A 23,936-nucleotide genomic window follows, 5' to 3' on the forward strand; every position below is an offset into this window, starting at 1 on the left:
CTCTTTAGTGGCTTTAACCCCTGTGAGGCTGGAACCCCAGCGGCTCCTCCCTGGCCAGGAGCGATGTCGCTGACCACGCTTGGTGACACAGATGTGCTGGGATGCGCCGGTGGCTCTTGCCGGGGTGCCCATCGGCTGCCTCCAGAGGAAGCAGACGATAATGGAATTGTCTTGGCATGAGGTGGCTCCAGATGCGGGGTCTTGAGGATGGTGGGCTGCTCTAAATCCTACCCCAGGGAAGCTGGGATTGGCTCTGAAATATTTGGGGTCAAATATTTGTGGCTCTTAAATATTTGGGGTGAAAAGGAGCAGGGAGAGGTGAAGCTGGGCTCTGCCAGCCTGGGGCAGCGCTGGCAAAAATCTAAATCAGGCCCAGAATTGAAAAATAATGTTATTTTGCAGAGTTCCTGTGATGTTAGCACTACCTGGGCTCTGGGGAGGCAATGCTGGGCACCCGTCTTGGTTCTGTGTCCCCCTGTGGCATCCCTGATGCGAAACTATGGGGTGGCACTTTGGGGGGGTGTGGGGTGTGGGTGTGTCTCCTGGTTTCTCGTGGTGCTTTGGGGTCCCCCCAGGGGGTCTGGGCTGTCCTGCAGAGACTGGGTAAGCATGTTCCACCTGTGGGAGCTGGGGCAGATTTCAGTGATGTTTGGGAATCTTGGTGGGGGTCCCTGGGCTGGGTGTGAGCACGGCCCCTGTGGCATGGGGGGGGTTGGGGGGGGCAGGGAGGATGGGGGGGTCCAGCTGGGGCTGGAGGAAGGGGCACCCCCAGCCCTGTTTCGTCTGTGTGACAGGATGGGGGTAGTTGGGGTCCTGCCCACCCAGATATATGTGGGTGCTCTCCACATCTGTGTTGCAGGCGGTTTTGGGGTAGCCCCTGCATGGGGAGTGTTTTGGGGGGCTGGGGGGCCACGCTGGAGCTTCATCTTTGGGTGGGGGGTGGCTCTGGGCGTGCCCCTGGCTGTGGTGGGGGAAAGCAAAAGCATCCTGTGAGTGTGCAGCTGCTGGTGCATGGTAGAGCCTGGCCCCCCACACCCCACCCTGCCTCCCCCTGCCCCACACGTGGTGTTGGGGCCTGGGGTCCCCTCAATCTCCACTTACAGCCAGGTTTTCCCATCCTGCCTCAGTTTCCCCACCTGCAGAATGGAGTTAATGATACAAACCCCCCCCCCCCCCCCAATTCTCTGGGCGCCCCCCCCAGGGCTTACCCCCGGCCAGGGGTGGGGGGGGTTGCAGGGTGAATGATGTGGGTTGAGCCCTTGGTGCCCCTGTGATGAGCTGAGCTAGGGTTATTTAAGGAAAAAAAGGGGTGAAATGGGGAAATCCCAGGGGGGCCAGCCTGTAGGGGCTGGAGGGAGGCCCCAGGTCTTTTGATCAAAGCCTTTTCTTTCCTGTCTTTCTTTTCCTTTAATTAATTTAAAAAAAAATTATTATTAATTCAAAATCTTCCTTAAAACTCCTGCTGGGGCTCCGTGCCCCATGGCAGCTGCAGTTCCATGCAGGTGAGCCTGGCAACCTGCAGGAAACAGGACTTAAGGAGCCGTTCACTCTGGAGTGGAATGGTGGGTATCTAGATGAGACCTGGTGCTCTGGTCATGGGTAGGGGGTGATGATGTTGTGTGTGTTCCCCACCTGCTTCCCCCCGGGGCAGGCCTGGGCGTGGTGGCTCTGATGGCTTTGTCCTGTCCCTTGTCCCTACCAGGCTAGCTCCTGGCCCACCCCTGACCTTGGCTTTGTGTCCCTTTCCCAGCGTGGGGGGGACACGTGGGACAGTGGGGGGACCCTGAGGGACACGGGGAGGGGGGCAGGATGAGGGGTGACACGCAGGGGGATCTGGGGTGACGCGGGGTGATGGGTGGGGCTGAGGGTGCAGCGAGGTGCCCGGTGGGCTTGGGCGGAGGGGTGATACTGGTGGGTTGGGAGTCGTGGGGAGGTGCCCTGGGGGGTGCCCTGGGGGGGCAGGGAGACACGCGGGGTGACGCGGGTGTTGCAGGGAGCGGCCCACGCTGGGGGGGGTGGGGTGGGTGAGGGGGCTGTGGGGGCTCTTAAAGGGGCCCCATGCCCCTGCGCGAAGCCGCGCGCGGGGGGGCGCCCCGGCTGGGAGGCTGCGCCCCGAGGCGGCTGGCGCGGGGGGGCGGCGGCGCGCGGCCCCTTTAAGAGCGGGGCGGCCCCGGCCGGAGCAGGAAGGAGCCGCATACGGGCCTCGGCGAGCAGTTCCCGCGGGGCGGCCAGAGCCTGTTCCGCCCGCCTGCACGGTACGGCGCGGCCCGCTCCGCTCGCTCGGACCGCTTGGCCCCCGCCCGGTACGGGGGAGAGGGGGTGCGGGGTAGGGGGGTGCGGCGGGCGGGGGTCGGGCCCTGGGGGGAGGGGGAGATCAGAGGCCCGACACCCCACCCCACCCCCCCCAGGGCAGCGGCGGGGGCGGGGGCGGGGGGGGTGCGGGGCAACTCCCCCCACCCCCACCCACCCGGCCTGCATACGTTGTACTTGGCCGGGCCGTGCTGGGGGAGTCGCGGAGGGGGGGAAGGGCCCGGGGGGGTGGGTTGTGCGGCGCGGGGGCTCCTGGGAGCTGTAGTCCCGCGCCCGCGCAGCCCCGCAGGTGCGAGGCGACCCGCGGACTACGTTTCCCGTCGTTCCTCGCCAGCTCGGCGAGTGGGAGGTGTGTTGATGGGCAGCGGGCGGGGCCAATCGGGGCGCGCCCCTCCGCCCCGCGTTCCCGCCCGTCGCCTCTCGGGTCCAATGGCGGGCGGCGTGGCCGAGGACAGGCGCGGCGCGGCCTGCGCTGCCTCCCCTCGGGCGGGCCCGCGACCCCGACCCCGGCCCACACCGCACTGCAGCGGGGCGGGTAGGGGTGGAGGCCCGGGCGGCGGCCGTGGGGCCGGGACCTCGCCTCGGTCGCCCCCTCCCCCGCCCGGCCTCCATTGGCGGCGGCCCGCCCGGGGGAAGGGGTGGGGTCGTGGCGCCCGGCCAAGGCTCCCTGTGGGCCCTGCCGCGGGGGGCGGCCCGGGCCGGGGAAAGGCGGGGGGGGGAGGCACGGGGGACGCTGGGGGCCGGCTGCTGGGTGGGGTCCCCCAGGGCGTGCGTCCTGCCAGCCCGGCCGCGGCGGGGTCGACCCGTGCGGGGGCGCCGGGCCGCTCCCTCCTTCCCTCCCTGCTTCTATTCCCCCGCCGCGGCCACCCCTCCTGTCCTCGAGCACCCCAAGGTCGTCACCGTGGGGAGCCGGCCTGAGGGGCGCCAGCCAGGCCCGCCGCCTCTCCTTGCCTTCTTTTTTTGGGGGTGTTTTTTATCCCCCTCTCCGTTCACCCACCCACCGCTTCCTTATCTCCCCCTGCCGGCTCCGCACTCACCCCCTGCGCAGAGCGGGGAGAGGGAGGTCGGGCAGCCGGCGGTTGGCAGCGATAATCCCACCACCACCACCCCCCTCCGCCTCGGTGGTTGTGGGGCCCTGAAAGCCGCCGGCTGGGCCCTGCGGAGAGGAGGGCTGTCCCGGGGGAGCCGAGTGGGGTAAAGCCTCTCTGCCGCGGAGGTTGGTGTGAGGGGTGACATCCCTTGGTGACAGCAAAGGGGAGGCCTCTCCGCTCGGCCAGGTTTGTGATGCTTCCTTGTCTTCAGCGTCCCCCGTCTCAAGGCTCTTGAGTTTGAGGCAGTGGGTCGGGAATCGGGGTGCCTTGGGGTACCCAAAGCTCCTGTGCTGAGCTCCTGAGGTAGAGCTGAAGGTTACTGCCACCTTCCCTGGGAATGCTGTGTTTGTGAGGCTGATGGCAGGAGACAAAGTCACAGGCAGATAGCTGTGGTGACCGTCATCTGAAGCTGGAGGAGAGCTGGGTGCTGCCTGGGGAGAGGGCTTTGTTGCTTGCGTTGTTTCAGTAGTGTGGGAAAAGCCCTCAGACCCGCGTCCGGAGCGTGACTCCTGGCACCTGGGGCTTCCTCATACCAAAACTTTTAAATCCTGGCCTTTGTACGTTGAAAACAAGAGTTCCTGTCATGCACCGGCAACCGATGTGACCACTCATACCTCATGTAGCTCTGCCATGTTCTCAGCCAGCTGCCCTGAGACCCTCTTACTTGCAGGGCAGTAGGAGGCTGGGCAGCAAAAGTTTCTCTCGGCTCAAGGACTCTTGGTAAGAGTTTGCTGCTGGTCCGAGTTCAAGATCAGCCACGTTCCCCATGCTGTTAATTGTTTTGGCTATCGAAACTATAACTTATTATGTAAGTACTTTATAGACATGGGGAGAGGTGGTCTCTGTCTGGAAGAATTTACAACCTGATGACGGTTGGAGTTGTGAGCAGTGGAGCTAAAAGGTCATCCCGTCATTTTAAAAAGTGTTGGTTTTTTTTTGTTTGTTTGTTTGTTTTTTTTTTTTAAGGAAATGTTTTATTTCTGACTGTTTCTGCTGGCCCTGGTTGGAAATTGCAGTATGTGGGCACTTCTGGGGGCAGATCAGGAAGAGACAGGCTGCCTTAATTCTGAGGGTTTGCTGGAGATATTGTATTTAAACAACTTTTTATTAAAAAAAAAAAAAAGAGAGAAAATGAGCAGTTTATTAGAGAGGAGCCGTTCTTGTTTAATATTCATTCTGGCCCCTGTTTGGGCTTGTTCTGGTGAAAGAGGGAATGAGGAGGCACAACCCAAACATGGGTGAGATGGTGGGATTTTTCCACCAAGCACTAATTGCGTTAGTAACTCAGGGGATGGTTTTGCAAGGCATGAGCTCTTAATAAATTTGGTGGTGAATGAAAGTAGTAGTTCTTCATTTTCTGCTGATCTGCAACTCTTCTTATGCCTTTTTTTTTTAAAATTTTTTTTTTTGCTCATATATGCATCTGTGGTAGCGGGTCTGGTGACGATCTTTAGCTGTATTGTGGGCTTAATAAGGAGCTTTGCTTTGTAGAGGTGCTGGGCCAGGCACGGCTGGGTGGAATTAATTTGGCACGGTGAATATGGTGGGTTTGCTTTGTGTTTTGTGACTTTTAAATAAAACTGAAAATTACAGTTGTTTTCCTGGCGTGAGAACCTGGATGTCGGCATGGGACGCGAATCAGGAAAGAAATTTATGCTTCTGTCAAGGTGCTGCAATGGTTTAGTTGTGCTGCCTGTCTTACTTGAGACCTCCTTTGGTGGATAAAAGTGCTGTCTGGGCGCTGGGTTTTAACTCTGGGGGATCAAGTCCCCTGCAGGTGTCCAGCCCAAACTTTGGGAGGGCCTGTAGAATTCCTGGTCTACATTTGAGATGGAGCCTAAATGCTTGAGAACGGTGGTTTAATCTTGATTAAAACTGACACTTGAGGTTTTTTTCCCAGTCTTGGGATGCTGCGTTTATTGAAAGAGAAGACTTCTGTGGCAAACAGTTAGAATCCTACTTGCTATCTCGCACAGTCAAAGCAATAACCAGTTGCTCTTAACTATGCTCTCAACCAGCCTTAACCTCAAATTTGAAGAGACTGGTTTCAATCTGTAATTAAAAGCCTTTTGACGAGCAAAACTTGGGGAAAGGGAGAAAGACAGTCAGTCTCTAGGATGAGGAGAAGCATTTGTACCCAATCCCATGACCCTTTGATCCAAACTGGTGCACGTTTGTGTTCGGTGCTGCCTCCCGATTGGTGTGAGCCATGTGTCCCTCCCGATACCTGTGCCTGGAGCATCCCGCCAGTCCCGGAGGAGCTCCTGGAGGATGTTAGCGCGGGAGTAAACGAAGTCAGACAAGTGTCGGGATCCTCTGCAAGTATCCAGGGACAATTGTTTCTCGCCCAGCTCCCTGGCTATATCGTCTTCCCTCTGCACATAGTTTCAGTTTCTCTGCCTCCCCAGTTTCATTGCTGGCTCCCATAGCAGAGTCCAGACACAACTTCCACGGTGGAAATGGAACGAAAGTCGTTCTGTGCCTCTGATTGCGGTGGAGCTCCTTCCCCTGGCAGAGACCCGGCTGTCTGAGGGACTTGTAAATCTTCCTGTGAGATCTTGGGCAGCAGCCCCGGGCTGCAGGTGGAAGGAAACTATAGGGATCGGCGTCCTTTCTGAATGTGACAAGGTGTGAGAAACTGGAAACTGGTGTGAGCTGCCCCATGGCTGCAGGTGGGAGCCAAGGCCACGTCGGTGCGATGAGCCGCAGATCCCCTGGCAATCACCGGCTTTCCAACGCAGTTGCTTCAACGACCCCTTAAAAAATGCCTACAGCTGGACTGTTAGGAGTGTGATCTCCCTGACGACAACCTTGCTGTCTCAAATACTTTTTGCTGATCCCTTCGAAGCTGGGGGTGCAGGGGCTGGGTCAGAAACATGTGGTGCTGGTGGTTGCTGGGTGGTTTCTCTGCCTGTGAAGGGTTAGCACCTTTGGGACTGTTTTCCTCCTGTTTTCCACCCCTGCAGTTCTGTAATGCCCATCTGAAACTGCGTGAGATCCTCTCCCTGCTGCGGGAAGGACTGCTGCCTTGCTTTTTTTTTTTTCACAGCAGAGGATGCTCCCAAGCGTCCCAGCGCTGCATTTTAACTCCCTCTTGCCTGCTGTTAAACGGCAGTTGTGCTCCCTCTTTCCTTCCTGGTTCATGCACCTACTTATTTCCCACCGACAAACTGGAAACCAGTAAGTAGATTTCTTGTTGTTGTTGTTGTTGTTTTTTTTAGGTTTTTTTTTTTTGTTTGTTTGCTTGAGTGCCTACCCAGCGCAGAGCTGGGCAGGCGTTGAAGGTAGGCTTGTAGCTACAGGTTGCTGCTCTCTAGTTACTCGGAGCCTCTTGCCCCAACAGGCAGAGTACATGCGGTACCTGTTCAGCATTCCCTCCCCTCGTCCCCATGCTGCCTGGTCGTGTGCTGAGGAGGAAGGAAAAGAGGAAGGACAGCATTGCTGGGGATGAAGCGCGTGGCATGCTTGCTCTCAGGATTCGCTTTTGCACGTCGCGTGGAGTCAAGAACGGCAAGACGAGCTGTCTGTTTATCCACAAACTAGGAATTAGATGAGGGACTGTCCTGCCCAGTATGCTCTGCTTTGTCAGTAAACTCCAATCATCATCTTTTTTTTTTTTTTTTCTCCCCACCTTTCCTGGTGTGAAAAAGGCAACCAGTCTTCGAGGTGCCATTTGAGGCAATTCGATTAACGCTAGACCTCCGACATCGAATGCTGAAGGCAGGGGAGCGGGGCAGGAAACGTCAGGCTTGTCAGAGGGGGAGGACGTGGTGGCTGCGAAGGGGAACCTGTGACATGGCTGCAGGGTGGGAGAGGGATGGGTTGGTTTTGGGGCTCAGAGGGAGCTGGGCTGGAAGAGCTGGACTTGTGGGGAGCAGGTCAGGAAACAGACGGGCGCTGGGGGTGGCTGTGGGAATGGGGGGAGATTTGGGATTTGACCAGTTTTTACAGTTCTCTTGGTTTAGGAGACTGAGAGAAGCTGTGACAGGGGAGGGGGAACAGGGTGTGAAGGGGGCAGGTGCTGTCGGCCTTTCTCAGGGAATATGCCGGTGGTGACTTAGGGGGATGTTAGCTGGAGTGGGGAGTGTGGGATTTAGCCTCTTGCTGGTCTGTGGTCATGCCTGGTCTCTGAAGGGGAGGAGGTGTAAAAAAATGCGACTCGCAAAAGCTCTTGTTTTCATCCAGCCTTGAGCAGCTGGGATGTGCCAGTGGCCCCGCAGCCCCTGTTCAGCCCTCGCGCTTTGCTGAGTGGTGGGTCAAAGCTGGCGGCAGCTTTGTTTCTTTGGTCGCTCCCTTTGGCGAAGGGGCCGAATGTTGCCTTTTTAAAATATTGGCAGCTTATTTCTGCTTCCGGGGCTTTCGAGTTGAAAAAGCAGCCTTCCCCTTCTGTAGACATTGTGCTTCTAGGCAAGAGCTGGTCCTTTAGCCAGGATTGAAACACATGGAGTTTCAGGTTTTGTGTTTGGTTGGTTGTGGTTGTTTGGGGTTTTTTGTTTGGTGTCCTGCCCCCCCCCGCCCCCCCCCCCCCCTTGGATGTAACTTCTGAGGCTTTCTGAAGTATTTAGGAGAACTAGGGGCTGAATAGCAAGGGCTCAGTGTTCTGCAGGATCTCCCGAAAACCCTGCTGTGGTTTTGCAGGGAGCTGCTCTGTTGTTCTTCAGCAATAGCGGAGCTATGTGGGAGAAAACCCGTCAGAGGGCTGTGGCAACAGGCGTGTGGGCACACTTAGGCTTGGCTTTTGAAGTGTTTGTTTCAGCAGCAAAACAAGCAGCTTCCATTAACGCAAAGGTGGCCGGCCTTCCTGGCCCTGTAAACCAAGCTTGGACATTTTCAGCAGGCTGAGGGCTGCGTGTGTAGGCTGCAGTGGCTCGGTTGAGGAGAGGAGGGAGGCCTGGGAGCAATTCCTCTGCAGCCTTGTTGGAGCGAAGGTGGGTTTTGCAGCAGGATGTGAGGGTTGCTGGGTACCTCTCGGCCTCCTTGGCGGATGGTGGCTCATTTCTTCTCAGTGTGGAGAAATTCATGCACAAAGACCTCGTGTGATGGAATTGGGACCATCGTGTTGAGAAACCCTGAGGCAGAGCAATGGTTCCGGTGATGGGGGGCTTCTGGCACAAAAATAAACCCCTGCACTCACACAAGTTCAAGGGACATGCACGGGCCTTGGGTCTGTGACTACATGGGCTACCAAGGCACATTCCTGCTGGATTAAATACAGTCTCTGATGACAAAGGAGAAAATTGGCAAGGAGGTCTGGGTGGAGTAACCAGTTCAAGCTAACCTTGCAACATAAGAGAAGTTTTAGTATGTCCTGGTTGTTGCTGTCAGTGGTGAAAAGGGCCACGTGGTGATCTGGCACAGGACGGTTTTGGAGGGGCGGCAGGTTGTGGAGGCTCTGCGCTGTGCTGTTGCCGCCTCTTTTGGATGTGCCATAACAGGTCTGGTGGAGGCCGGGTCACGGTGCTTCGCCATGTGACGTGGCAGGCGGGAGCGGACCGCTGCCGTCTGTCGGGGTCTAGGCTGGCTTCTGGTTTTTGCCAGTAGTTGATGCTGCAACAGAAACCAAACTTCCCCGTGCGCTGTGCGAGGCTGTGCTGTGCCCTGGAAGGAAATACCTTCCCAGTTACAGATGTCGGCAGGGATGTGCGGCGTCACAGAGCGTGATGCTTGGTCATCCCCTTTCTGTTTCCTTAATTGTGGAAGTGAGCTACCAGCTGCTTTAGAGATAGCACAGCGCTGTCTCTGCTGTGCAGTGAAGGCCATTAGGTTTATGTGAAAGATAGTCCTTGTCCTGGCGGATGCAGAGTGCTTCCCCCTGTGCCCAAGCACTCAGGACATGTCAGGAGTGGGCCCTGTGCGCTGCCACAGGTGACTTTCCCTTTGCTGGTTTTGGTTTAATTCTCCTGGTCAGCAGTAGGAATGCTCTCCATGTTGCAGTTGTGCTTAGAGGTCAGGGTTTGGATCAAAATACGGAGCCTGGATGGGGAAGGCAAGGAAGGAAATGGGTGGGATTGCTGAAGGGTCAGTTGCTCGGGCAGGTCCTGGACTTGGTGTCAAAGCCAGTAGTTGTGAGCCCTTTCCTCGGTGGCACTTGTCCTTTCGCTGTCCATGCAACTAGAAGAAAGTTGCATCTGGCATGTCCTTTCTCTTCTGGAGCAACATGCAAGAAGCACTTGAATTTAAGCAGTTTTGGAAAAGGAAGAGCACCAAGGCCTTTTCGTCCTGGTGTGCTCTGTAGCAGTGTCCCTAATGATTTCCTCTAGCGTGATGAGGAATCCCAGTCCTCCAGTGTCTCATTACCAGCACCATGGAGACCAGCTCCACCTGGTTAGTTGTTATCTCCCTACTCTGTCCTGGTCGCACCGTCTCTTCTGCCACTTGCTTTGCAACCTGCTGCTGCCGGCAGGATTTGGGAGCCTGGTTCCAGTTGCTCTTGCTCTGGTTCTGGCGTGGCACGAGTGGTCGCTTCTTCCCACTGCTGACACAGCAGTGAGGGCTGGGAGGGGGGCAGTTTTGAATACTGAAGAGATTATAAATGGGTTGAGGTGTAAAATTTAGATTGGTCTCTTAGGGATACCTTCAATCGGCTGCCATGGTTTGCCTGAGGTAGCAGGGAGATTGCTGAATTACCCCCAAAACCTGTCCATCCAGGAGCTGCTAGGCCATGTGTCACCTTGATGAGAGGCTTGGTGGTCGTCCCTTTGTAGCTCGATTCGATATCCGAGCTGAAACGCTGGTGTAATGTGGGCTTGGGACTTCTTCATCCGAATTCTTCAATGCAGCTCTTCCAGCCTGATTTAGATGCTCTGCCAAATATATCAGACCTACACAGGCTCCTCTGAATGAGCACAGGATGCAGCTGTTCCTGAGCAAGGAAATGGCTGGCTGGTGTCTGGGGGAGGAGGGTTGTCCTTGCTCCACCGGCTTGGCAGATCTGCCCCTTTTGGCCAGCCCCAGGAGAGGAGAGCACCACGGCAAAGCCAGCTCTTGGCACCGCTCCTACCTCTGAGGTGCTCTGCTCTGGGAAGGGGTGGTTATTATTTTTTTTTAACACGAAGGAAAATCAAGGTTCTTTGTTACTTGTGGTCATTAAAGTTCCCATGATGCTCGTTGAGGGTGCGAGGGACGTTCAATTCCAGCCCTCCGTCCAAACTTCAGTGGGAGCAATTACCAGATATTCTTCCTACCAGAGTTCCCTTAGCAGCAGTAGCAGGATGTGGGATTCTCCTTTCCTGCCTGAACATCTCTGCTGCTAAATCGTTGAGTTCTGCCCCAGAGGTTGTTGTTTCTGTGGTGTATTAGGTGTTTCTCCCCTGTCGATATATGGCTTGTAAAGTGCTTTGGCCCCTCTAAGACGAGGGATGTGGTGTTGATCTGTGCTGAAGGATCAGCAGTTGATGTATTTGCAGGTTTTGGGGTAGATTTTCTTTTACCTTGGGCAGCTACTTGGTAAGAAACAGTCCTAGAATGAGGGTTGACTCTGTGCTGGAGCTTCCTACACTGCCCAGGCATTTATTTCTAGACAGTAGGGAGAGGCAAACCTCCCTGGCAGGTCAGACCTGGCAGCGGCAAGGGAGGCCCCAGCTGTTTTGCGTACCTGATAGTGGTGCGAGTTCATCGAGTTGGACTGAAATGAAGGGTGGTTGCTGCAACCGAGGAGCTTGGGCTACCTTGTCGGATATTGTCAGAGCATCTCGGTTGTTTTTCCACTTCATGTTAAATTTGAGACATTGAAGCAGGATGCTCAGAAAGCTCTGGTCTTGGGGAGGATCAGAACAAAACAACCACCCTGCTCTCAGGAACCAGTGGAGGGGTAGTTTGATCTGGTTGTGTGATCAGGAGCCCAGTGCCTGTCTGGGAGCTGACTGAATCCTCATGATGTGGTCAGTCTCATTCCTTAGATGAATCTTCATGGCGTGAATCCAGCAATTAGAGCTGCGATAACAGAGACCCTGCACTGAGAGCTGTGGCAGAGGCGTTGGGTAATAAGATGCTTCCCAGAGCCGGTGCCTTCAGACGGGGATTCACAGGGGGCTGGAGGGGATGCCTGCTTGCGGAAAACAGAGCCATATTGTCCACAAAGAGGCCACAGATATTTGCAGGATGCTCGTTCTGCTCTGATCTATTCACTTCAATAGCTGCATGATCTTGGTCATGCCATGTGTGTCCTCTGGTGTTTTACCCTAGATGTGATGTCAAGATACGAGAGAGCTTGAATTCACTCTTTTTGCTGTTGATGACTCAAATTACCTGCTAAACACAAAAGCTTTCTTCCCGTTGCATTATCGAAATGGTGACGATTTAGATTTTAAAAAAAGGCAGCATTGTTTTTATTTTCTTTTTTTTTTTTTTTAAACAATGCAGTTTGCTTCTGTTGATGTGCAGAGTCTTCCTCTCAAGAACATGTATCTGTTTTGCAGGTCCACATAATTCAGATAGTTTGGCACTAAACTGCCAACAGCGCATTCCTTTTAGAGAGCAGTTGAATTTTAATGGCACCATAGAGTGGTTGAAATAGTGACTTCTCCCAAGCAGGCAAAACACCCTCCTTCATTTCCTCCTGCCTACCATCTTCCCACCTTTTTGGCTTTATGCTGCTGCGTGCTAGGTGTGTTTCTCGAGGCCTCTGCATAGTTTAGGGTGGATCCTGGGCAGAGGGAGACCTGCTTGGGCTTGTCCGTGGGATGTTGCAGAGCTTGGTGTCAGCAGAGATGATGGCTCATGGTCCAAATGGCCAGAGAGCTGTGTTTTATCTCAAGGGATCCAGGCTTGCAGATGTGTCCATGCAGCTGGAAGAAGGAAGGGGGGAACTGGGATGATCGCTTCTGAAATATAAAGTGAAGAGACAAGGGATGAGCTGTTTATAGGGAAAAATGCCCATTTGTCCAGTTGGTGGTGAGGGCTAAAATAATTTTTGGTCCTTGGGCAGAAAACCACTGACTTGGGGCTTTTTTTTATATATAGCAACATTATTTTAATAATTCTTTTCTAGCACGCAGCAGCGCTGCCACAAAGTCTGCCCTGATACTGTCATATGTGCGTTTCCTCCAAGAAATTGGTCATAGCAACTTGTGATCACCATTCCTTGGGTACCTTGAGCTGCAAGAGGCCAAATAACCACATGCCGTAGCCCAGAACGCAGTTGTTCCCAGGAAACCTTGCACTGTGGATTGTAGAAGTGCCCTAAAGCCATTTTGCCTCGTGCTTGGTGGAAAAGGTGCTGATAATTTTCCCTTTCTGCCCGGAGCGGGTGCTTAGTGTTGCTCAAGCTTCTCATCTGTGCTGCTGGAGTGGGTGGCACCTCTGCGGGAGGGGAGAGCCCTGCCTTTGTAAAGCGATTTGGGATCTCTTCCGGATGAAGAGCATGTTGAAAACATTTGCTGCTACTGGCTAACCAGCTGTGACTTAGCTCTTCCACCCGACACCTGCATATTTCAGAGCCCTTCTAAGCTGCTCAGGTTCCTCTCTTTGCCCAGCTAAATTTTAAAGCAATGCAAAGAAGTCAAGGGGGGGGGAGAGAGGAAAAACCACCCCAACAAAACCCCACTGAGGTTATGTGGAAAACTGGTAATTAGGCAGTGTTTTGTCAGCACTTTTGGTTGTGATCCCATCTTAATGTTGTCATCTCATTTGAATGTAAATGTCAAATTCCAGAACTCCTGTAGGAAAGCGATAGGGTGATGTCCCGCTGGACTTGAGGTGAGTAAAGTGCAAGCTCAGGGGTTTCAGTTAACGCTCTGTTCAGCTCTTTTGCAGTTCGTTGGGTAGGTCTGAAAGGAGCGAGTTGATAACTTGAGCTTAAGAAAATAACCTTTTAGTGCTGAGGAGCAGCATCAAACTGCAGTTGTCCTTGCTGTGAAACCAGTTGGATGTGGAACAGCTGAGATTGCCGTGAGCAGGGTCTCGGGGAGGTGGGGAGCTTCCCTTGCTCGCATGCGTGTTCAGCAGCACTTCTTGCACAAAAAAAAAGACTTCCCCCCCCGCTTGAATCAGGCTGTGTTTGTGTTGGGCCAACCTGGGGAGCCAGGGATAGACGAAGCTTGGTTGCATTGATCCTTTGGAAATGCAGCGAGGGCTCGGCACCGACGAGAGCAGAGTTAGCTGAGCAGTTAGGGATGTGTGTCGTCTTACGCCAGGTTTGTAAATAAGGTTTGTAAATAAATTTGAGAGCTCTGGTATTGTTGCAAACTGTCTTTCAGATGGACCGTATTTTAAGTTGACGGAGCCCCTCAGCTGCTACGAGTTATAAGTGAGGGTGATTTCCTAACTTCTCAAATGCAGCCACTTTGGGGTGAAATGTGGCATCTTTGCAACCCTGCAGACACGCGCAGTCTGGGACAAGAAGTGTATAATGCCTTTTTGGCGGTCGGGGGGTGTGGAGAGAGAAAAGAGCTGCCTGGGAAATTTAGGTCAGTAGTTGAATCTCCCCCTTGGTGGCCCATTCAGACCTTATTCTTGCCAAGGAGGGGACTAGCCAGCGGTCGTGCCAGCGGCTTTTGTCACTTGTCACCTGGATGTCAGGAGCTCCTTTCCAAGTGGATTTCATCCAGCCCTCCAACATGGTGTTGTGCCCCGTGCCTGCTCCTGGTGGGGTTCTTTTTTTGAACCTGTAAAGGTGGAAGGCTCCATCTCTTGTTACTAATCCCCTGAGCCACTCCACTCTGTGCAGGCTTTAATACTCTGGCTGTTCAGCCCTCTGAAAAGGGAACAGGGTACAATTTTTAAGGGCTGGGCCACAGCGCTCGGAGGAGGAGCCTGGTGGTCTCTGGTCATGGCCATTCCTGGGGGGGCTTGGGGGCAGCCCGTTTGCCCCTCGACGTTCTCGGCCACTGCAGATGAGGGACACAAAGGGCATGTTGTGCGAGGAGAATGAGTTGCAAAGTTGTACAACTTTTCATGCCAGCCCTCGGCAGTCTCATGACCCTGCAGCCGTTCCCACGCTGTCCGGCTGATTGTCCCAGCTCCCTGACTGGGGGGGTGACCTTGCCTGCATGGCCTGACTTGTTCCCCCAGGCCCCCTCGGTCCCCAGAGCTGGGCACTGCAGCTGACAAAGCCCGGTTGTGTGGGTGATGAAGCTTGGCTGCCCAGAAGACTATCGCCTGGAGCTTCAAAATGTTTCACGCAGCTCAAATTCTCTTTGGTGGTGGTGGTGAAGCTTTGTAAAGCATCTAATCTAGAGGGGAAAGTGGAGGGGGAGGAAGGCTCTAATGTCATTTTCAGGGCCAGGAGGTGTTGGGGAGTGGGCAGAGGTGTCAGACCCCCTTTTCTGGGGAGTGGTGTGCCATGGTGCCTCAGGTCGAGGGGGTTTTGGGGAGCTCTGGGGCTGCCCTGGTGGGAATGGGGCAAGCAATGCTGAGGCAGCAGAGGCCTCCCCTGCTGTAGCTCAGCTGCTTGGGAGGCCGGGGTGGGGGGGGTCCCTTGGACCCCCTGCAGATGCAGAGATGTGGTGACCTTGCCCAAGGTCACAGATGAAGCTGGTGTCTGAATTCAGGGCAGTGCTGGCTTTCATGGTCCCCAGGCTTCACTCAGCCATCAAACAACCTTTTCCTCCCCACCGAGGACCTCTCCTTTAAAAAAAAACAAAACAAAAACCCTGTTCAAATCCTGCTGCTGCAGGAGCCCAGGAAGCAGCTCTGGAGTTGGTGCCCTTGCTCTGGGCATCTTGGGAAGCCACCTTGCTTCGGTGCTTGGTCTTTGTGGCAGGGCTTGCACCGGCTGCCCTGTGCATCCAGCCAAGCTCTGCTGGTTCTTCCCTCCCACCCTGATCCCCCCGTCATGTTTGCGTGATGAGCTTGAGGCTGGTTTATGCATTATTGTTGTTTAATATTGAGGGGTTTGCTTCAGATGGGTGTTTCACAGACTCGGAACCACCTTCTTCTGAGTTTTCTTTGTATAAAAGAAGGAAGTGCAGAAATTCCCTTTTTTTCCCCCTTAGATTAATGAAGTTTTATTTTAAAAAATAAGAAAATATGAAGAACTACTGAGAAGTCTGCTAGCAAGCCTGGAACAGGGGTGTGGGGGGGTGCGTGAGTGTCGGGAAGCGAGTGTTGTTTTGCAACCTGGTTGCTAGATCCCCATGCTCTAACGTGGTGCTGGGAGTTGCTTCCTGTATAATTACTTCTGTTCTGGACGTGCTCCTGACTCATCCATCCCCCCACCCCCACCCGCCCCGTCGCCTGGGGCCGGCCGCTTTACGCTGTGCCTCAGTTTCCCTATCTGTAAACTTGGGGACTTTGATACTTATGCTTGTGCCAAGGTATTTTTATGAACCAAATTATCTGTGTGTGGATGTAGTGCTGGTTGTGTTAGCTCTTAAAGACCCGGGGCTTGGGGTGAGGGGGGCAAATATACTGATTTATAGGCAGATGGCATTTCTGCTGCAAGTAGAGGGGTTTGCTGCTTGAGATGAAGAGGAGGGAAACATTATTCTCAGTTTTGACGTGAGAAGGCTGGGCCTGGGGGAAGTTAAGGGGCTCGCTCAGGGCAGGCAGCACGGTGAAGCTGGGCAGGTTTCGCTCTTGCCTGCGTTTGGCCTTGGTGCACCTCTCCCAGCAAAGGGAGATCCCTTCTGAACAGAGGCGAGCCAGCACCGGGCTGCTCGGTTTGCTCTGGCTTTTTCAGCCTTTGAGGAGAGGATGTATTTAAAGTCAAGTGGATCCGTTTCTGCCGTGCTAGCGCATCAGGAGTGACTGAGTTATTTATTTATCTTTTTTCCAAACAAACCCTCGGTATTGGAAAGAACTGCTGCTTCTGCTGAAGCCTTTCTGAGACGTGGGGGGCTGGTGCCATGTCTGATGCCGGCACTTTGTGACACCAGTCTCCTTTCCTCTCTGGCCACCGCAGAGGTTCCCATTCCTGGGGAAGGTGCAGCGGGTGCCTTGGGTTTAAGTGTTTAAGCTCAGTTCTTTGTAAAATGCCCTTAGCAGCAGGCTGGGGTGGTTGGTACTCCCCTGTTCCTGCACAGTGGTGCCCTCGAGCGCCAAGCTTGCTGCTGTGCCCTTTCCAAAGGGTGCTTGCTGCTAGCACCTTGCCTGCATCTCCCTGAGCGTGTCTGCATACCCTGGGAGCCCAGGGATGAGTGATGGGGATGATTTTCCCAGCGATTATGTGATTGTATCAGGAGTTTGGCTGGGCAGAGCGAGGCTGAGTGGGCAGGGGACCTTTCCAGTAAGAGTGGTGGGATTGGGAAATAGTCCCAGAGGTGGACTGGGGTCTGCTGGTGAGGCTCAAGCCGCTCTAGCCCAATGCTAGGCATGCCTGCCAGCTCAGACCAGATGCTGTCTGGCTGTATTAACCCCAGTCCTTGCCAAGGCTTGCTAGCTCTGGCCCAGATCATGCTAATTCAGCTATTCTTCCAGACTCTGAGAGCACCTGGGCTGTGTTTCTCCTCCTCCTTCCCAGAGTGAAGGTAAGCACAGGTCCGTCCTCGCCTCCTGATGGAGGCATGTCTTAAATGCCAGGCAGGACAGTGGACTCGACGGTGATGTGGAGAGGTGCAGAGGGGCACACAAGCGGATAGCTAGCGCTTGCTGCAGAGCATACTGGCATCGGCGGGCAGGTACCTGACAACGGGCAGCTCTGCGTCGTTTGCCCGTGTGACACCGATGCCTCCGAGCAGCCAAGGCCCCTGTGACTCATTTCGCTTTCCTCCTTCTCTCGTAGCCTTTTGCATCGAAGATGGCGGGTGGTGTGGACGGCCCCATAGGGATCCCATTCCCCGATCACAGCACCGACATCCTCAGCAGTCTGAATGAGCAGAGAAACAACGGGCTGTTGTGCGACGTGGTCATCTTGGTGGAAGGCCAGGAGTTCCCCACCCACCGCTCCGTCCTGGCAGCCTGCAGCCAGTACTTCAAGAAGCTCTTCACCTCAGGGTTAGTGGTGGACCAGCAAAACGTGTATGAGATAGACTTTGTGAGTGCAGATGCCTTGTCGGCTCTGCTGGAGTTCGCTTATACTGCGACCCTTACTGTCAGCACTTCAAATGTCAATGACATCCTCAATGCCGCCACTCTGCTGGAGATCCCAGCAGTAAGGGATGTTTGCACGGATCTCCTGGACAGGAAGATTCTGGCCAAAAATGACCAGATGGATACAGTAGATCAAATTGATCAAAGGAACCATCTCAGAGCAAAAGAGTACCTGGAGTTCTTCCAGAGCAACCCCGTCAATGGCCACCAAGGCAGCTTTCCATGGACCAACCCAGAGTTGAGAGACCTTCAGAGACTGAAGTTCCGAGGCCAAGAGGAGGAGGAGGAGCCAGACTGCAATGGCATAGAATTCTACTCGCAAGCCCCCCTAAACGAAAGACCAAAGGTGAATGACTGTGATCCTGACAGCAACCCAGCCATGTGGCTGGACAGAGAGGAGGAGGAGGTGGCTCCTGGCTCCTTGTTTTCACCTTCTCAGAATGGACATTACAGCGGCCGTGGCCTACCCACACCGGGAGAAGAGGAGGGGATCCCAGGGGGGCCTCTGGACCAGCAGGAAGCCAGCAACTCCCCGAGCTTCGTTCCTCCTGGAGCGGAGGCAGAGGATGATGCGAGGGTGCTGCAGCAAGTGATCAATTCCGTGGGGAGACAGCTCGAGGACGATGACCGAAAGGATGACGATGGGGTCATGGATTATTACTTGAAATACTTCGGCAGTTCAAACGAGGGCGATGTCTATCCGTCCTGGTCCCAGAAAGTGGAGAAGAAGATCAGGGCAAAAGCATTCCAAAAGTGCCCCATCTGCGAGAAGGTGATCCAGGGGGCTGGCAAGCTGCCACGCCACATCCGCACCCACACCGGGGAGAAGCCCTACGAGTGCGACATCTGCAAAGTCCGATTCACCAGGTAAGAAGCAGGCGGATGCTGGAGGAGGGGGACTGTCACACAAAACCAGCTCTTAGCTTTCCCCGGGGGCTGTTGCAGGGCTGGTCTTGTGCAATTTTATCTCACCTGCTCAACTGATTTCCATCTTAACAGGCAAGTTGAATATGAAGGCCAGAGTTTTCCAGAGAAATGAGCAATTTGGGTGTCTGACCCTTGAGAGATCTCAAGGGGTCTGTCTCGATAGCCAGTGCCACACCATCCTGGTGTCCTGAATTGCTGAGCTCTGCTGGAAACTTAGCCAGACCTGGGCTTCTGTGGAGGCCAAATAACGTGGTTGATGAAACAGAGCTGCAGCCCTTGGTATTTCCACTGTGGCCAAGGAGCCCGGGGTTGAGGCGAGAGCCGGAGAGTCATTTAGAAATGGCTCCAGTGGGTGACTGAAGTGCCGGTGGCTGGTAGTTGGGTTGGGAAGAGGCTGAACCCTGCATGGCTCATGTCCTCCCTTGGTGAACTGTGGCTGGCTGAGCGATGGCCGCCACGAACAACACGCAAACCCTGGTGCCTCGGTTCAGCTCCCTGGGGGTGTTTGACTTGGCGCTATTTCTAATCAGGGTTCCTCCGCTCCTTCCCTCTGCCACGGGAATGCCGAAGAAAGGGGATATTGTTTGGATTCCTCCGGTTCACTCAAGTCCACGCGTCCCAGAGCTGCCTCCTCTCTTTGGTCTCTGTGGTTGTGATGGCCGAGCTGGGGCGGGGATCCCACCCCAGTCCCCCCTGGCCCTGCCGAGGGACTGTGTGGGCTGCCTGGCAGAGGAGCCAGACTGCCTGCCCTGCCTGCTGAAATACTCCCAGCTTGGCGAGTGCTGACTGCTTTGCTTCCCGGGAGCCTCTTCCATGGTGGGGGGGTCCATGGGGCTTCTCCCTGCTGTGGGCAGCCTGTGGATGTGGCAGGTGAAGCTGATGGTGCTGGGCCATGGACAGGAGGCCATGTCCTGCCCCACGGCACTGCCGTCCTGTCCGTCATCCCGTCCTGTGTCGTGTCATGTGTGTGTGTCCCCCCCCCCCCGTGGCTGGGGCCGCACCCAGCCCCATGTTGGATAGCTGAGGAATGCAGATAATGGTGGGGGCAGGATGCCAGCCCTCCGCCACTCCCCCAGCACCCAGCCCTGCGTGACTGGGCCCTGCAAGGCTGTGCCTCCCTGCCCCATGCCAGATCTGCCCCACATGTGCCAGGGGGCCCCTGCGCACACACCCCTGTGCAAATCCAGCTGCCGCACCCCAGCGGTCCAAGGTCCTCGTGAGGCTGGGAGCCCAAGGATGCGGAAATGCCATGGGGTCGCTGGCAGCCATTGACACTGGGGTAGAGGTGAGGGGAGGCACGATGGTTTTTTGGGGGAGGAGGAGGTCGGTGAGGCAGTGCCACCTCATCGCTTTTCAGTCTCACCCTCCTCCTGTGGGTTTTGGATGGGGACCTGTCCCTGTGGGCTCCCGGGAGGGCTGGGCACTGCAGAGAACAGGGTAGAAACTCTGTCCTTATCCCAGCCCCTATAAACAAGGCTGTTTCATAATATGCCAGGGCCATGCTATTTTCCAGCCAAAATACATCCCAGAGAAGTCCGGACAGGGACCTGCTACTGGCCTCGCTGCCCACCAGCCCTGGGCTCCATCTCGTGTCTCACCCCACAGCGTCCAGCTGCTGCTCCTGCTCTGATGCACAGTGTTCACACTGGCCATAGAGAATCTCCCTTGAGGCTGCTGCCCAAAATCGCAGCTGGTTTCCAGCTCCCTCTGCCCGCAGCTGCTTCCCTGGGGATGTGTCAGCCTCGTCCCCCCAGCACAACCTGCCCTGGGATATGGCAGAGCATAATAAATTCAAGCTACCGGCCTGGGTCTCATCTGCTCTGGGTTGCTTTTGGCAGCGGTATCAAGGAGTTGCTTTTTGCTGCTTCTCCCCCAGCACCTGGTCTGTGCTCAAAGCCTTATCTCAGAGGCTTCCAATGTAAAAATGGGTGCGAACCTGACCGACCACTCCATCATCCGTATTTCCCCCATGATTTTATTTTTCTTTTGCATTCCTTCACCCTGCTCTTCTTCCCCATCCCATCAGGTGACAGTGCATTGCTTGAAAACAAATCTCTTCCCTGTGCCATTAAAAAGGCTGTGTATCGCAGCGGGCTGGGGTGGACTGGGCACAGGGAGCCTGCTCGGAGAGAAGCAGTCCCCGCTCTTGAAGGAGATTTTGGGGTAAAGGCAGGAGGATGAGCCGGGACTGTTTCACATGGGGTGTTTCCCTGCCACCCCCTTGCTGGGTGGGGACCAGAGCCCTTTGGTTTATGCTGATTTTTGCTCACTTGTGTTTCCTGGTTCCTCTGCATTCGCAGGGGAAGGAGTGGCTATGGTGCTCTAATCTTCTGAAAGGAAGGCAGAGTGATTCTTGCAAAATATAAATATTTATAAAATTTTATAAATTATAAAGATTCCTTTTTAAAAAAAGGTGTTTTGATGTGCTACTCTGTACCACTTTAAGCAAGACCTGCCTTCCCAGCCACTTGGGGAGCTGTGTTAATACCGGGGGAGAACACATCCTTTGTGTTTTGATCCTTCCCTTAAGGTTTAGGACTTTTTGGTGCCTCGTGCTGCCAGAATTTCCCCCCATGGGTGAAGACAGGGTGTCTGTGCTGGGGCATGTGGAGCTGGGGCTTGCCTTTTCCATACAGGAGAGTAGAGAGGGATGGGGCTGGACCCGCTTGGCGAGAGGTGAGCGGTTCCCTTGCCCTCTGCCCGGGCAGGGACGGTTCTCCTCACTGTCTGGGCTGCCCCACCACATGCTTCGTGTCTGATCTTTTTTTTCCCTCCAGGAAGAAGTGAGACACTGTGGCTCATGTGGCCTCGTTGGCCCCTGGCCTGGCTGCTGCAACTGCCCTCCCCTAGCTCCGGCAAGCAGCGGCTGCGGCAGCACGGGCCCTGCCAGGGGCCAGCTGACCCCGCGCCGGGCAGTGCTTGGCCCCATACTGGGCTATGCTCGACCCTGTACCAATACTCAGCCCCACACCAGTGCTCAGCCCTGTACTGGGCGATACTTGGTCCCATACTGGGTGACCCGAGGGCTGGAGCACCTCTTCTACAAGGACAGGCTGAGAGAGTTGGGGTGGTTCAGCCTGGGGAAGAGAAGGCTGCAGGGAGACCTTATTGCAGCCTTCCAGTACTTAAAGGGGGACTGTAGGAAGGATGGGGGCAGCCTCTTTAGCAAGGCCTGTTGTGCCAGGACAAGGGGGAATGGTTTTAAACTAAAGGAGGGGAGATTTAGACTGGATATAAGGAAAAACTTTTTTACTATGAGAGTGGTGAAACTCTGGCCCAGGTTGCCCAGAGAGGTGGTCGATGCCCCATCCCTGGGAACATTACAGGTCAGGCTGAACGGGGCTCTGAGCAACTTGATCTAGTGGAAGATGTCCCTGCTCACTGCAAGGGGACTGGACTAGATGGCCTCTAAAGGTCCCTTCCAACCCAAATCATTCTGTGATTCTATGATTCTGTGTTCAGCCCCATACTGGGTGATGCTTGGCTCCATACTGATGCTCAGCCCTGTACTGGGTGATGCTCAGCCCCCTACTGGGCAATACTCTGCCTCATACTAGTGCTTGACCCTGTACCAGGCAATACTCAGCCCTGTACTGGGTGATGCTGAGCTCTGTACCGATGCTGAGCCTGTACTGGGTGATGCTCAGCCCTGTACCGCTGCTCAGCCCACACTGGGTTGGAGGGATGAAGGCAGACCCGCAGGCTGATGTGCCCCCCCTCCCTGTCCTTTCTCTCCCCCGCAGGCAGGACAAGCTGAAGGTTCATATGAGGAAACACACAGGGGAAAAGCCGTACTTGTGCCAGCAATGCGGCGCTGCTTTCGCTCACAACTACGACTTGAAGAACCACATGCGTGTCCACACCGGCCTGCGGCCCTACCAGTGCGACAGCTGCTTCAAGACTTTCGTCCGCTCTGACCACTTGCACAGGCACCTTAAAAAAGATGGATGCAACGGTATTCCATCCAAGAGGGGCCGTAAACCCCGGGTGAGAGATGCTGGGGGTCTGCCTACCACCCCTACGGGGAACCCTGAAGATGGAAGTTTTCAAGCCGGAGGGGAGAGTCAAGAATCAGAGGATACCCTGCAGAGGAACGGCCAGGAGCAGCAGCACTTTGAGGATAATTCAAATAATGAAACATCAGGATTGAATATAGCAGGAGGGTCGTCTGAGGGTAACACGCAAGGACTCTCCTAAACCAAAAAAACAAAGTGTCACAAAATCTAGTTAGTACTTTTCCTCCGATTTTTCGCTTTAAAGATGTTTCTCTCCCTTTTTTAAAAAAAAGCAAAAAAAAAAATTGTTTCCAATCTTCCCATCGTAAGCAGGGCTCCCCCGAGGATCCCTCAGTAGCCAAGGACCTTTTCATGGAAAGGCAGGTGCTAGGAAGCACGGGGTGGAGATGGAAAGAGGCTCTGTCACATGGAAAAGAGCTTCCATGTAAATCCAAAGCTTTATTTTGTGTCCAAACACACGTTAAAAAAAAAAACACACCACCTATTTCAGAGAGAGATCTATTTAAGAAAAAAAAAAAGGCAAAAATAGGGAAAAAAAAAAAAAAAAGTGGTAGGAGTGGAAGGGCTCTTTCAGGGCGGGCGGTACATGGTGCCTTAGAGGGCCAGTGAGCGGGGCCAGCCTTCCCCCCTCCAATTTTGGGGAAGTTAACGCTCCAGCAGTGTGAGATGCTCAGCCGTTGCTGCGTCCTGGGGCGGAGACGGCTCCTTCCAGGGAGATTGGGGTCGGGTGTTTGGGGTAGGGGGTGCGGGTCCTTCACACCAGCCCTAGCACGAAGCTGAATTTGCCAGCGAGGGGAGCAGACAGCAGTGGCTTGGTGTAGAAAATTGCTGAAAATTGCCTAAACATGAGTGGATGACCAGGATTTTGCAGGGTTGTTGGTGGCAGTGGGTGTCAGACACCCGGGGCTGGGGACACCCGGGGACACGGGCTCAGCCGGAGCTGTGCCACTGCCAGCGGATAACGCTGGCTGAGGGCATGTCTGTCCCCGTCCCAGAGTGCCTGGCTGGTCCTGGGAAGGCACTGAGCCTGACCCAGCACAGTACGGACCTCACCAGCGCCTGCTGTGCCGGCTGGGGCTGGGGGGGCACAACCCCTCTGCCCCCCCCCCCGAGCTATTTTAGGCACCAGGTCAGTGTGGCAGTGTTCCCACAGGCCCCAAAAGCGCCTAAAAATGGCAAATTCCTTTTTTAAAAGGTTATTTGAGGTCTCCCTTAAAGGAGCAGGAGGCCTTTGGGTGAGGGGGAGGTGAGCGGCCGTGGCCCCAGCTCCCCCAGCCCCATTCCCTATATATATATAGAGAGAGATATATATATATATCTATATATATATATGCTCTATGGTTCTAGAGGCGGGTATATAACCCTCGGGTTAGCAGAGGATGATAAGAAAAGGCACCTTTCAGCTGGTCACCTGTTTTCTAAATGCACATTTTTAAATGACAAAGAGATTTTAAGCCCTTTTATTTTGAAAGCACTTTTCAGATTCTCTTCCTCTTTTTTTTTTTGGTTTTTTTTTTCTTTTGGTGTTTTGTTTTTACTCTCAAAGCAAGAGCAGGTTTGGCCGAATGTATTTTGGAGAGGGAGTGAGAGGGGAGTGTGTGCTGGGGGGAGGGCTGAGTGGTGG

At 54.7% G+C, this 23,936-nt stretch overlaps 1 protein-coding gene across 2 annotated transcripts; it reads left to right on the top strand.

The window, feature by feature from the left end:
- The first annotated feature begins 2,183 nt into the window (after nucleotides 1-2,183).
- On the top strand, nucleotides 2,184-22,507 carry ZBTB7A (zinc finger and BTB domain containing 7A). 2 transcript variants are annotated; one of them, XM_064469652.1, is made up of 3 exons: nucleotides 2,184-2,303; nucleotides 17,062-18,236; nucleotides 22,040-22,507. In XM_064469652.1, the coding sequence occupies exons 2-3, from the start codon at nucleotides 17,077-17,079 to the stop codon at nucleotides 22,491-22,493; spliced, it is 1,614 nt and encodes a 537-aa protein (XP_064325722.1). In that variant the 5' UTR covers nucleotides 2,184-2,303; nucleotides 17,062-17,076; the 3' UTR covers nucleotides 22,494-22,507. The 2 variants fall into 2 exon arrangements, with proteins under 2 accessions (XP_064325722.1, XP_064325720.1); XM_064469650.1 differs by lacking the exon at nucleotides 2,184-2,303.
- Nucleotides 22,508-23,936: the final 1,429 nt, after the last annotated feature.

The sequence above is a fragment of the Phalacrocorax carbo genome, chromosome 19 (genome assembly GCF_963921805.1).
Source record: "Phalacrocorax carbo chromosome 19, bPhaCar2.1, whole genome shotgun sequence".
Taxonomy (NCBI): Eukaryota; Metazoa; Chordata; class Aves; order Suliformes; family Phalacrocoracidae; genus Phalacrocorax; species Phalacrocorax carbo.